Here is a 12,587-nt window from a genome sequence, read left to right on the forward strand (position 1 = left end):
ACAAGATATTAAAAGATGTCAATAAGATGCGGGAGGACTGTATAATAAAATTTTAGAAGTAGAAAAACAAATAATAGAGGAAGAAAAAATGTGATGAAATAAAACACGAGGTAAAAGAGCTGGTAAATAGAAAGATTAAACCAATTATACTTCTTTCTGCATCTGCCCAAGATTTTAAATTTCAAATATGGAAAAATAAAATCAGTTTGACCTACATGTGTATACACTATTGCTGTGACATTTGTTACTAAAGGACCTTTCTGGGCTACTTCAGCTATACCATTATCCTATCCAGTTCCAAAAATGACAAATTGACCAATGTCTTTTAATCAAAAAACATGTGGACTATGAAGACAACGTTCCTATTTGCGTAACGACAAAGAAATAATTTCTACATATGAATATTTTCATCAACAATGTTATCTTGATATGAAGTGTTTTTCTTTCATACGGCGTCAATGGTAGAAATGTTGCTTGTTTGTTTGTTTGTTTTTGAATTTCGCGCAAAGCTACTCGAGGGCTATCTGTGCTAGCCGTCCCTAATTTAGCAGTGTAAGACTAGAGGGAAGGCAGCTAGTCATCACCAGCCACCGCCAACTCTTGGGCTACTCTTTTACTAACGAATAGTGGGATTGACCGTAACATTATAACGCCCTCACGGCTGAGCGGGCGAGCATGTTTAGCGCGACCGGGATTCGAACCCGCGACCCTCGGATTACGAGTCGAACGCCTTAACACCTTTGGCCATGCCGGGCCAGAAAATGTTGCTTTTGGTTGTATTACACATTTTCATACAACAAATATTTATGAAGATAAACGAAATCTTTCAGTTGAAAATTCCTTCAATGAAGAGTTATAGGATAGATTAATATTGCCTGTATAAAATAATTCCATGAAAGAAAATACCTGATGTTTTTGCTCACTTACTAACAGGCCCGGCATGGCCAGGTGGGTTAAGGCGTTCGACTCGTAATCTGAGGGTCGCGGGTTTGAATCCCCGTCGCACCAAACATGCTCGTCTTTTCAGCCGTTGGGACGTTATAATGTGACGGTAAATCCCACTCTTCGTTGGTAAAAGAGTAACCCAAAAGTCGGCGGTGGGTGGTGAATACTACCTGCCTTTCCTCTAGTCTTTCACTGCTAACTTAGGGACGGCTAGCGCAGATACCCCTTCTTTAGCTTTGCGCGAAATTAAAAAAAACACACTTCATAACAAGTACTGTAGCTTGTTACCTTTGTCAACTCTTCAACGCATGACAAAGTGGATTTCTGAACATTTAATATATTTTTTGAATAAACGATAATAAATATTAAATGCAGAGACTAGGCCTCTTCATTTTATGAGGTAACACTGCACGTTCTACTAAATAAAAGGTGTTAGTTGATATTTTTAGTGCAAAACTACAGGATGGACGATCTGCGTTCTGTCCACCCTTAGGGATAGGAACTTATGGCTGAACCATATGTTTAAAGAAGTGCAAAAGGATATCAACAATGTAAAGAAAAGCTGTAATCACAGCTTGTGATAAGCAGGTAGAATTTGAGTTTTCTTTAATTGCAGCCTCACAATTATTTTGTCGTAGACAGTGAAAATAAAATCCATAAATACTAGCTTTTATTTATTTATTTCCTACCTCTATTTCATTGAAACGTTCTAATTTAGATCTTAGACGTCTAAGAAAGTCTAAAAGAGTTATATTTGATATACGAATATAATTCATGTTGCGACTCCATTTTAAGTACAATGTTATTTTTAGTCATTTTATACGCTGTTGTATACAGAAACTAGTTCTCATAATAGAATACAATAAAATTGAAGTAGAATATTTTAGAACCTATTATGTTTTATAATTTTGTAAGAATATTACTTTGAGGTAATATCTTATATTTGTGCCTTTCTTTAAGATTGTAATTTACATGCCACGTTAAAAACAACAATAACCTTATTTGAAACCTTATTTGTGTAGGTTTTTAGTCCATTGTATGCATTAAGAGTTGTTCAGACAAAAAATAACCCTCTAGTGGCACAGCGGTTTGTCTACGGACTCACACCGCTTGAAACAGGTTTCGATATCTGTTATGGAAAGAGCATAGATAGTCCGTTGTGCAGCTTTGTGCTTAATTCCAAACAAACAAAGAAATAAAACAACCTATTTGGTGGATGGAAGTATGCGTTTTCTTATAGCAAAGCCAAATCGGGCTATCTGTTGTGTTCATTGACGGAAATCGAACCCCTTATTTTAGTGTTGTAAATGCAAAGAGGTACCGCTGTCCCATCGGTATTGGTTGGTTAATGAAGTTCTAGTTTGTAATTTGGGACTGCACGCGATTTGACGAAATGAAAAAGATGTTTACCGAACTATGTTTGTAACATTTGCATTTCCAGGAGTTAAGCAAATAACAGTTTAAACCTCAGAATGAAGACAGCTGTAAAACATTTTACTTCCATTTGTTCGTGGTCTCTCGTGATCACCTAATCTCTTACTAAACCTTGCATTGCCAAAATTCTAATCGATACGATAACACCGGTGATAAAAGACAGGAATAAACAACATGCCTTTCAATTTGTTTTATTAGTGCTGAATAAAAATCGAAACAATACAGATAAGAACTCTGGATTAAAACAAAACATTTCATCTAATACCTACGTATACACATTTTATCAGTGTGTATTAAGTGCATGCGCCATTTGTTTCGTGCATTCTTTTGTGACCCTAAACACAAAAGAAATTATCAAAACAACCGATAGAAGTCGAAGAGAAAGTCACACTATCAGCGATTCCCACTTTTCGTATGACCATTTCTACCTAATCGCATTTTTCTTTTTATCACCGCACTTACGTACGACTTCTCATTATGTTACAAAACTGCAGCATTATATAAAGAATCAACAACACACGATATTTTTATGAGCTGTTTGGAACAATAAACTAAAATAACTGACTTACAGTGAACCAGCGAGAAATTGTGAGTCTGATAAAATTAATTATCAAAATAAAAATTATTAACTTATAAACAATATCGAAAGTTTTATTTGATCAAGATCAGGCAGACAAACATCAACCTATAACGGTTTAAAAGACATCTGTAAGATTTGTATCGTTTGTTTCAGAATTTGTATGTAAAGCTTCACATACTACCTGCTTATTGCTTTCCCTATTTCTGAACTGATAAAACGGATGGAAGGTAGTTGGTAAAAAGTACCTATTGTTATCTCTCAGGATGCTCTTGTGTAACTAAACAATTAGGATTTGATCGTCACTCGTATAATACAACTACGGCCCCAAAATTCGACACACATGTTTTGCGGTCACAGACTGCGAATTACAAATCCTGGGTTACACAGTTCAAGCACTCTAACCAAGATGAAGTTTTTTTTTTTTTTTTTATGAAGATCCATTTCAAATTTATCTTTAAATCAAAATGCTTAACAGTCATCAAGTGTACACAGTAACAACCACGGGTACTTTTTTTCTGTTTTGTTTGCTTATCTCGGTTATACAGTTGTCTATTTGTGGAGAATCGAACCGAAGATCTTTGTGTTGTGAGTTCGTAAACTTATTGCTGACTCATCGTGAGAAATTACGTTTTCCATAGTTGTCGAAGGGAATTCTTAGTTATTTATTGTAATTTTTAACTATTTCCATTAAAAAATACTACCAGATCTTTCTCGTTTTTTCGTAAACTTTCTCTACTACAAAGCTGAGATTTTATAAACATAGTATTTAAATATTTATAAACATCACAAAGCAATTTAATTCATGTTATTGTTTAAACTCACATAACATTGTTTATTAAAATGATAAAAATAAAAATAAAGATGTTGTTGTGTAGCACAGAGCTACGCAACGGGCTATCTTGACTTTGCCCATTTCGGGTATCAAAACCCGGTTTCTAGCAGTATAACTCCACATAAATATTACCACGCTACTAAAGGGGCGAAAATAAAAGATTGTTTCGAAACGAAAGATGGTATTTTTGAAGTGTTTGAGTTTCCTTGAATATCTGGATGAAATGTTTATTGTAAGTCATACATCAGGTAATTAAAAATATTTAAATTATGATGACTAAATCAGTTTGAGAAAGTTAACTACTTGCTTTTTCCTGTTGCCCTGTTGTGTAGTATCAAGATGAAAATAAAGTTTTTCGCTGTGAAAACTAGAGAATCAAGATATGACTAATTGTCATGAAAACAGCAAAACCCGCGAATTAATATTCTAGTTTTTATTAATATGAGTTTTGCAAACATGCTAGTGTAGACAACTGTTTTTAAAACTAGACGTTGACAGGTAAAAAACAGAATGTGTAACTGAAACAGTAAGTGTTCAAGCATTGAACAAATTGAGTTATATTTTCTTAATATAAGCTTCTAAACTTAACCATCTGTTTATAATGATACATATTAAACTTCAATCAAATTAATCATACTTATATCTATGACCTATTTTATTAATATTTAAATAGCCACAAATCAAGATTTATGAACCACCTACGCATATATGGCATGATTGGCGAGGGTATCTCGTCACAAACATTTAATCTATGATGAAGTTTGTTCTATTGTTTGCTTGTAGTTAGGAACAACACAACACAATGGGTTATCTATGATGTGCCCACCACAAGTATCGAAACCCGGTTTCAAAGGTTTTAAGGCTGCAGACAGCCACTAGAGAGCTTGTTCTTTTAAAGAATGAAAGACATTCTAACGGTTCAACGATATTTCGCAACCGCACTTCATATTTTCCTACATTCCGAACATAATATAAATATCTATACTAAGGCTCACAGTTTTTAATTTACTGACGTACTGTAATCGAACTTTGAAAGCTATTTTAACAATTCAAAATATATTTCATAACCGCACTTGAAATTTTCGTACATTATAAATATAATAAGAATATATATACTAAATTAAGTCACTCTTCGTCTGGTACAATACCTATCAGGTTTTTTGTAGTTCTCAGAATTATTCTTATTGTACAAATATTAGTGTTGAAAAACAGCACAGTTTGGGTTCTGGGAAACACAAGTCGGGTATTTGAGTCGCTTTGAGCTAACAAAATCAAATGTGTTGCTTGATGCACAATATTTGTGTCACAATTTATAAAATCTATGTACACACAATAAAAATGTGATTTCATAAAACAACAATGTATTTAAATATACAGAAATCTGAAAGGAAGACTCTCGTGATTTGTGTTTTCTAAAAACACAGATCCTATTTTAAACTGCTACAACAATCAGTTGTGTTATAACTCACAAAGGTGTGTGTCATAACAAAATAATACAATGTTTCCGTGAAGTGATGATACAACTTTTCTTTTTTAAGTACTCTGATAGCGCATGTACTACGCTGTGTTTCTGATTAATTTCTGAATACTTAATGTTCTTGTTTATGTTCAATACGCATGGTATTTGTTGACATTTCGCCCTGTTACAGAACAGTAGTTTCTAAGATATTTGTATCAGGAATAAACGCGATATTTACTTGACCTTCTGAAATAGTTTTACGTTCTATGTTTTCATCGTTTTCAAAGCTACTTTTGGTGTTTGTTTCTGGTTCAAACATCTCTCTCGCTTGTGTTCGGTTCGTGTTAACCTCCTTGTTTTCTGGCAGAGGTGCTAAGTTGGAGCCTGCACGACTTCTGGAGGGTCTAACAAATGGACCTTTCTCATGATTATTTCGAGAATTAAGAAAATTATTTGATTTAGGTACAACTGACGTTTTTTCAGTTGAAGGGACAAACGACAGACTAATGGAGGGTTTTTCTCTTGTGCCCACATTTTCTAGACTTCGTCGTTTTCTTGGCTGATAGCTGTGACGTCTGCCTTCCAGGGCCAGAATGGACTGCATGTTACTAGAATATAAGCCTGCTATGTTCAAAGAGGTGACAGTTGGCATCTCATGGAATCCGTGATGTGACACCACCCCTGCTATACTCAAAGCACGGTTTTGCTCTTCAAGCTCTTTCTTTGTTTCTGGAACGAGGGAAAACATTCCACTAAAGTTATAGTCAAACCATTAAAACATTACTAACTTGAAGAGGGCTGTTAGGTAGGTATTGAAGAAACGTACATACTTATTTTAATATATCTTCACATTAACTTTGTTATCCCACTACGAGCTAGAACAAACAACCATCAAAGTACCCCGGTATTACCATTAGTCGTTATTCATATTTAACTTTGTTAATCGAATATGAATTAGTTTAAACAAGCATCAAAGTACCACGGTATTATTATTATCAGGAATTCATATTTAACTACGAAGTGAGTTAACCTATCATCAAAGTATTACGGTACTACTATTAGTCGGTATTCACATTTCATTCTCTTATCTTACAGCCGATTCATTTTCAGATTTAATGCAGCTATCAAAGACTCACCTCATCTTCCCGAGATGTGTTGTTTGTTGTTGTTGAATTTTCGAGTAAAGCTAATCTTGGGCTATTTGCGCTAGCTGACTCTAATTTAAGATATAGACTAGTCAACATCACCAACCCCAAATCTTGGGTTACTTTTTACTAATGAATAGTTGGATTGATCGTTCCATTCTAATGCCCCCACGGCTAAAAGATCGATCATGTCCAGAGACAGGTTTCGATCTCGCAACCTGTTGGAGGATTTTTCTATTGTGACTATATGGTACTTTGATGGTTGTTTAAATTAATTCATATCAGTTAACAAAGTTAACTATGAATACCAACTAATGGTAATACCGTGGTACTTTGATGGTTGTTTGATCTAGCTTGTAGTGGGATAACAAAGTTAAATATGAAGACTCATTAAAATTAGTTTGTACGTTTCTTCGACATGAGTCTACTAAGAAGATAGGTTTATAGTGATATAGTATTCCAAGTATTACCTGGAGATGCATCAGCTGCTATAGTAAGACGAGGCAGTTTTCTCAAATAAAGGATATTGATCAGGAAATAGAAAACACATAAACCAGCAGAAACGTAAGAATAAACACGAAAAGTTTCTCGAAAGCCCCAGGCATCCGTCATGAATCCACCACTGAGACTTCCAAACGCTCTTCCTACGGGGAGAGACAACAGTTTAAAAAAAAAAAGTCTGTTATGTCTGATCACCCTATCACATGAAATGGTCTATGAGCCTGGGTAACTGACCGCTAACATTTCGGGTGACGAAACCTTAATAGTTGTGCTTTGTTTTAGACATCAGTTAAAGTTTATCGAAGTATGATGAATGTCACTTATTAATGAGTAGCTTATGTGTCTAAAATTCGATGTGAAGATGTATTCCGCCAACCACTTTCAGATTTTGGGGGGTTAGAGGTGAATTTGTTATGGTCAAACATTCAAACGTTTTGAATGGCAATTGTTTCGTTTGATACCAAATAAGCATGCGTTTATTTAATTTTAGGGAATTTATATGCAATTTGATTGACATGAACGTGTAAAAGGATAAGAATAGATCATATTTCTGTTCAACATAACGTTAAATCATTGTTGTTCCTTGACATTATATAAAACCAGCCCCTTGTCAATAAAAACTAATATAGAAACTGTTTAATAGTTATCTGGTTTTATTTGATTGTTGTTTTCTTGTATGTGAGTCCTATCAAACGTGTATTATTTAATTCATCTCTCTACATATTCGTCAGTAGTGATATTTGATCGCTTCTCACCCTGAACTAAAAGTTTATTTCAATATTTCATTTACTTGAAAAAAATCGTTTATCTAATAAAGCTCCAAGTTACTTAAAATGATATCATATGCTCGAGCAATGACTAGCGTCTTTTGTAATCTTGAGTTTTATCATTTTAACATCTCTTTGTCGTTTGTAATTAAGCACAAGGCTACACAATGGGTTCTCTACGCTCTGCTCACCACTGGTATCGAAACCCAAATTCTAGAGTTGTAAGTATGTAGACATATCGTAGGGCCACCGAGGGGCTCATTTTAACACAAGTTGAGCTATGTGTTTGTTTTGAATTTCGTGCAAAGCTACATGAGAGCTATCTACGCTTGCCGTCCCTAATTTAGCAGTGTAAGATTAGGGGGAAGGCAGCTAGTCATCACCACCCACCGCCAACTCTTGGGTTACTCTTTTACCAATGAATAGTGGGATTGACCATTACATTATGACGTTCCACAGCTGAAAGGGCGAGCATATTTGTGCCACGGGGATTCGAACTCGCCACCCTCAGATTACGAGTTGACTGCCTTAACCACTTGGCCATGCTAGGCATATCTATTTGTAATGTCATCGTATTTCAAATATACATTATCGTCATTTTGTTTATTGTTATCTTGCAAATATCAAACCAGTATGGAAGGTGGCAAGAAAATAGGGAATATTCCTGGAAAGTAGTTAAATACTGCATAAAACATGGTAACACAGTGGATTCAACTGAAAGTCTTATTTTGTTGAAAGACATACGCCTTCGAAATACGTTGCTTAATGCAATAAAAATACGAAAACGCGAACGCATTCTAATAGTATTTGCTCATGCTTCACCAGGAGGTCATGAACCTATAGTCACAAATAGCGAAGATGCAGGTGTTTTTCTGTTGTGTCTTGCATTATTTCTGCATCTATTGACTTGAATTGTGGAACACGGAACAGTATACGTTATATAAATGTCATCACCATTGTAAATACTCATGGAAACGAAATATGAAAAAATTGCCAATGTATTCGCTTGTCGAGGAAAATTAGGATTCTACTGAAAGCGAAATGCGTTTCAACGATAAAATTTGTTTGTAAAGTTACAGAGCTATACTTGTAACTTGTATAATACTAATAAGCGTGACGCTATATTTATAAGTGACTTGCTCTGACAAAGGTTTTGTTCCTAAAAGGAATGGGATCGTTTCATCCATTTTTGTGTCTTTGTGTTGGAAATCTTTACCAACAGATGTTTAATCTCCTGATGACCACGCAGATATTATTAAAGAGGAGGATGTAACTGAGACTAATTGGATGGTTGGGCCAACAGTCCCTTACACTTCTCTTGAATTTTTATCACGAATCCGTGTCCATGAATGCAAACAGCCTTTTTTGGTTTATGTTGTTTTGGAATTTCGCGCAAAGCTACACGAGGGCTATTTGCGCTAGCCGTCCCTAATTTAGCAGTGTAAGACTAGAAGGAAGGCAGCTAGTCATCGCCAGCTCTTGGGCTACTCTTTTACCAACGAATAGTGGGATTGACTGTCACATTATAATACTTCCACGACTGATAGCGCGAGAATGTTTAGTGTGACGGGGTTTCAAAATCGCGACCCTCAGATTACTAGTCGAGCACCAAACCACCTGGCTATGCCGAGCCAAGAAAGATATGACGTGTTTCTATTGTTTCGCTTTTGGAAATGGTAAATGTAATGATTTCAATGAAATTGGTTTTAAAATATTACATTTCTGAGGCTTAATCTACTGCTTACACAATTCAGCACGTTAAAAAGATCGATTAAAGACATGAAGCATTTTAGAAAGTTAAGTTAGAATTTGACCCCTTTATTGGTACTAATAGATCAGTTTTCAGGGGCAGGCTCATGGACAAATAAATAAGGTGTTTGGTATCATAACGAACTTTTGAAGGTTATTTAAAGAAAGGTATAAATTGCATTACAGGAATTTTGTTGCAAATTATTGTCAATTCCAACAAATTAAAGCACATTTTTATATTTGCTGCTGTTTCTTACAAATTAGAAAATTATTTTTGACATAAATAATGTTATTTAACTTTTGGAAAATAATTGTAATCTCTTTAAGAATACTTTATCGGTGTAATAAGTTACATTTGTGACTGAGCTCGCAGTTAAAGAAAATCTCACCAGAAATGAAATGAAGGTTGTTCCAAAGTGTCATCATTGTTGTAAGCATCTCTAAAGGTGCTAAATGAGTGCAGTAGAGTGTAACACCAACTGTCAACAGTGTTACTGTAAAGTTCTCCATCGTCTCATAAATTAAACATAAATATGGACTGGTCGCGTACGAATATCCTAAAAATCTTACAGTATAAGCTGCGAATGCTAAAATAAGAACGTTGACATGTCCTATTTTCTCAGTTATCCAAGATGAATAAATTGCCATGGGGACCCCAGTTCCTGCTCCAACAGTGAGGGTTAGTCCCATCAGCAGGGTTGAGGATTCTAGTTCACTCTCGAGAAACCAAAATAAAAAGTTTTCTAGAAAACCCCATGAAATCCCCAAGAAGAGAACATGAAATAACATGAAATCCACCTCAATGGTGCATAATAAAATCCATAAGTTTTTGAAAGCTCCCTCTGATGGGATCTTCATGCTGAGGTCTACAAAGAGTGATACAACGGCTGCTGTTAAGTACAAAGCTGCGTAAAGATAAAAACATGGAGAATAATTCTTGGCGTTTACATCTTCGCTAATCCAATCCACCAAACCCCCGCTAAGTGGAGCAAACGAGCACATGGCTAGGGCTTGCCACATGCGCTGGTAGCCAACATCTGCGTTGTATTTTTGTGTCACTGCCATCGAGACTGCATCGAAGAGTCCATTCACGAGTCCGATTCCTAGGGATACACAAAGTCGAATAGACAAATATATCCAGAAGGTTTTCATTGAATTTCTTTCACCATTACAGAAGGACCCATTGTCTTGAGCCTCTATTTCACAAATAGTTAAACAGCTTGATGTAGTCTTCTCTTTATACTCCGGTATACAAACAATTCTTTGATAAAAACTTCCTTCGTATGAAAAATTGTTCGAAATAGTATAAGATATTAAGACAGTGTTGTTTTCATTATATCGTAATGAAGTAGCATTCAAGTTGAATATATGAAACACAATGCTTTCGTTTTTGCTAACACAATTCTCTTGTTTTATATTGTCGTTTTCAAAGCATAATTCACTATCCGAAACGATTCTGTTCCTTTCATCACAAACATATTGGCAACTTGAAAGCTTTACTGTCACTTCTTCCATATATGAAGAGTTCTTAGGTGCACAAGAGTTATTCGTGTTAAGCCTGACAATATTTGGAATGTTCGGATCGGAGTGACAATCTAATTCTAATATGACATCGTGAAAACTTCTCTCCACAGGAGGTGTGAAGTACAGTCCGAGACAGGATGCAGCTGAGAAAGTGAGGAAAAAACAAAACAGAATTTTGAAATTCCCAATCCTATCAGCCAGAACTCCGATCAAAGGTGCCACAAACAAAGCTACAAGAGGTTGGACGGCAAAGACTATAGCGGTTTCCCTGATTGACATGCCGAGAGATTTAAGATGCACTGTAAAGTAAGGGTACAGCGTAGCCTGTCCTGTTAATAGAGAACAAGTCCAGTAAAAAAACTTTGATATCACTCAAAGTATATCAAGAACATAAAATTGAGAAACGTGATGAAAAAAAGGGGGAATTTTTACTTTAGAACATTACAAAAGTAAATATTTTAAATCAGAACAAAATTACTCATTTACTAATATCTGAACATAAAGGTAACTTTAGTGGAATAATGGGATATGTTTATAAAACGCTTGAGTTTTAGTTAGATTGTGTAGAAACAAATACAACAATATATAGAAAAGAAGAAAGCTAATGGGGTTTATCCTGCAAAGGATCTTAACATTTTTCATATGTGGGTATACATATAGTATTTAACGATTTAATGAGATATAACTTGGATTGGGCAAATATGGGGTTTGTTTGTTATATGTATACATCCCGCTTCCCGATTGTGTAGTATTTTTTAGTTTGGTATTCAAGCGATGAGTACACTTTAAATTGATTCAAGTTGTACAAGATAAGAAAACTGTTCAAAAGTAATATTGATTCTGTTTTGCTTACCTCCATAAATGAGGAACATCAATATCTTGACAGGAATCAGCTCTTTACGAATAAGATCTTGCCAAAATGACTTCATGATTTAAGAGAATCAAACTGGAGTAAATATAAATTGAGGTTCTCGTAACATGGATTCGGAAAATTACGTCTGGGTGTTAAAGTTTTAAGATCATGTATTGAAGATTTGTAAATCGCAAACACGTATACATGGATACAGATAAATAACAGCCACAGTAATATGTACTTTACCACACCGGGACAAAATTTAAGCGGGAAAGACGTAACATACGAGTTGTTCTTGAACTTTGGAAGAGAGATAAGTGTTCATGAGGCATTGATAAAAATGTGACCTTAACCAATTCACATAAACAATATAGGTAAAGAGGTTCTCATAATACAATAGATATCGTTTTATACTTGATGAAGTATACTTTTTGTTTTTTCTTGATACAGATCTGGAAAACGACAATGAAAAGGATAAAATCCCATTTCAGATTTTATTTCCATATGATTGACTTCTTTTGAAGTTATATTAATATATGGTTTGTTTATTTGTTTTTAATCTGACGAAAAAATTGAGATCAGCATATTAAGAGCATTGACGAGATAAAAGGAATTTACATAATATTTAACAATCTAAATTTACACAATGCTTAACAATAAAAATGTTGACAAATTATGGTATATGATCGCTGACTTAGAAAGAAGAGAATAATCCATAGATTAATGTCAAGTCATATTGTATGTTGTCAGAATATCAAATGGGTTAGAGATATTTTAAAGCCAAATGCAGCTTTCTAG

General features: G+C 34.8%; 1 protein-coding gene across 1 annotated transcript; it reads right to left on the bottom strand.

Moving 5' to 3' along the window:
- Positions 1–2,554: 2,554 nt before the first annotated feature.
- LOC143237710 (major facilitator superfamily domain-containing protein 6-like) lies at positions 2,555–12,081 on the bottom strand. Its single transcript, XM_076477238.1, has 4 exons — positions 11,790–12,081; positions 9,802–11,265; positions 6,866–7,039; positions 2,555–5,979 (listed from the first exon to the last, which is right to left on the bottom strand). The coding sequence occupies exons 1-4, from the start codon at positions 11,863–11,865 to the stop codon at positions 5,435–5,437; spliced, it is 2,259 nt and encodes a 752-aa protein (XP_076333353.1). The 5' UTR covers positions 11,866–12,081; the 3' UTR covers positions 2,555–5,434.
- Positions 12,082–12,587: the final 506 nt, after the last annotated feature.

The sequence above is a fragment of the Tachypleus tridentatus genome, chromosome 13 (assembly GCF_004210375.1).
Source record: "Tachypleus tridentatus isolate NWPU-2018 chromosome 13, ASM421037v1, whole genome shotgun sequence".
Classification (NCBI taxonomy): Eukaryota; Metazoa; Arthropoda; class Merostomata; order Xiphosura; family Limulidae; genus Tachypleus; species Tachypleus tridentatus.

Coding starts and splice junctions, on each gene's coding strand:
- LOC143237710 (XM_076477238.1), bottom strand. CDS start 11,865: ATGAAGTCATTTTGGCAAGATCTTATTCGTAAAGAGCTGATTCCTGTC. Junction 11,266..11,789: donor GATGTTCCTCATTTATGGAG/GTAAGCAAAACA, acceptor CTCTATTAACAG/GACAGGCTACGCTGTACCCT. Junction 7,040..9,801: donor CAACCTTCATTTCATTTCTG/GTGAGATTTTCT, acceptor CTCTCCCCGTAG/GAAGAGCGTTTGGAAGTCTC.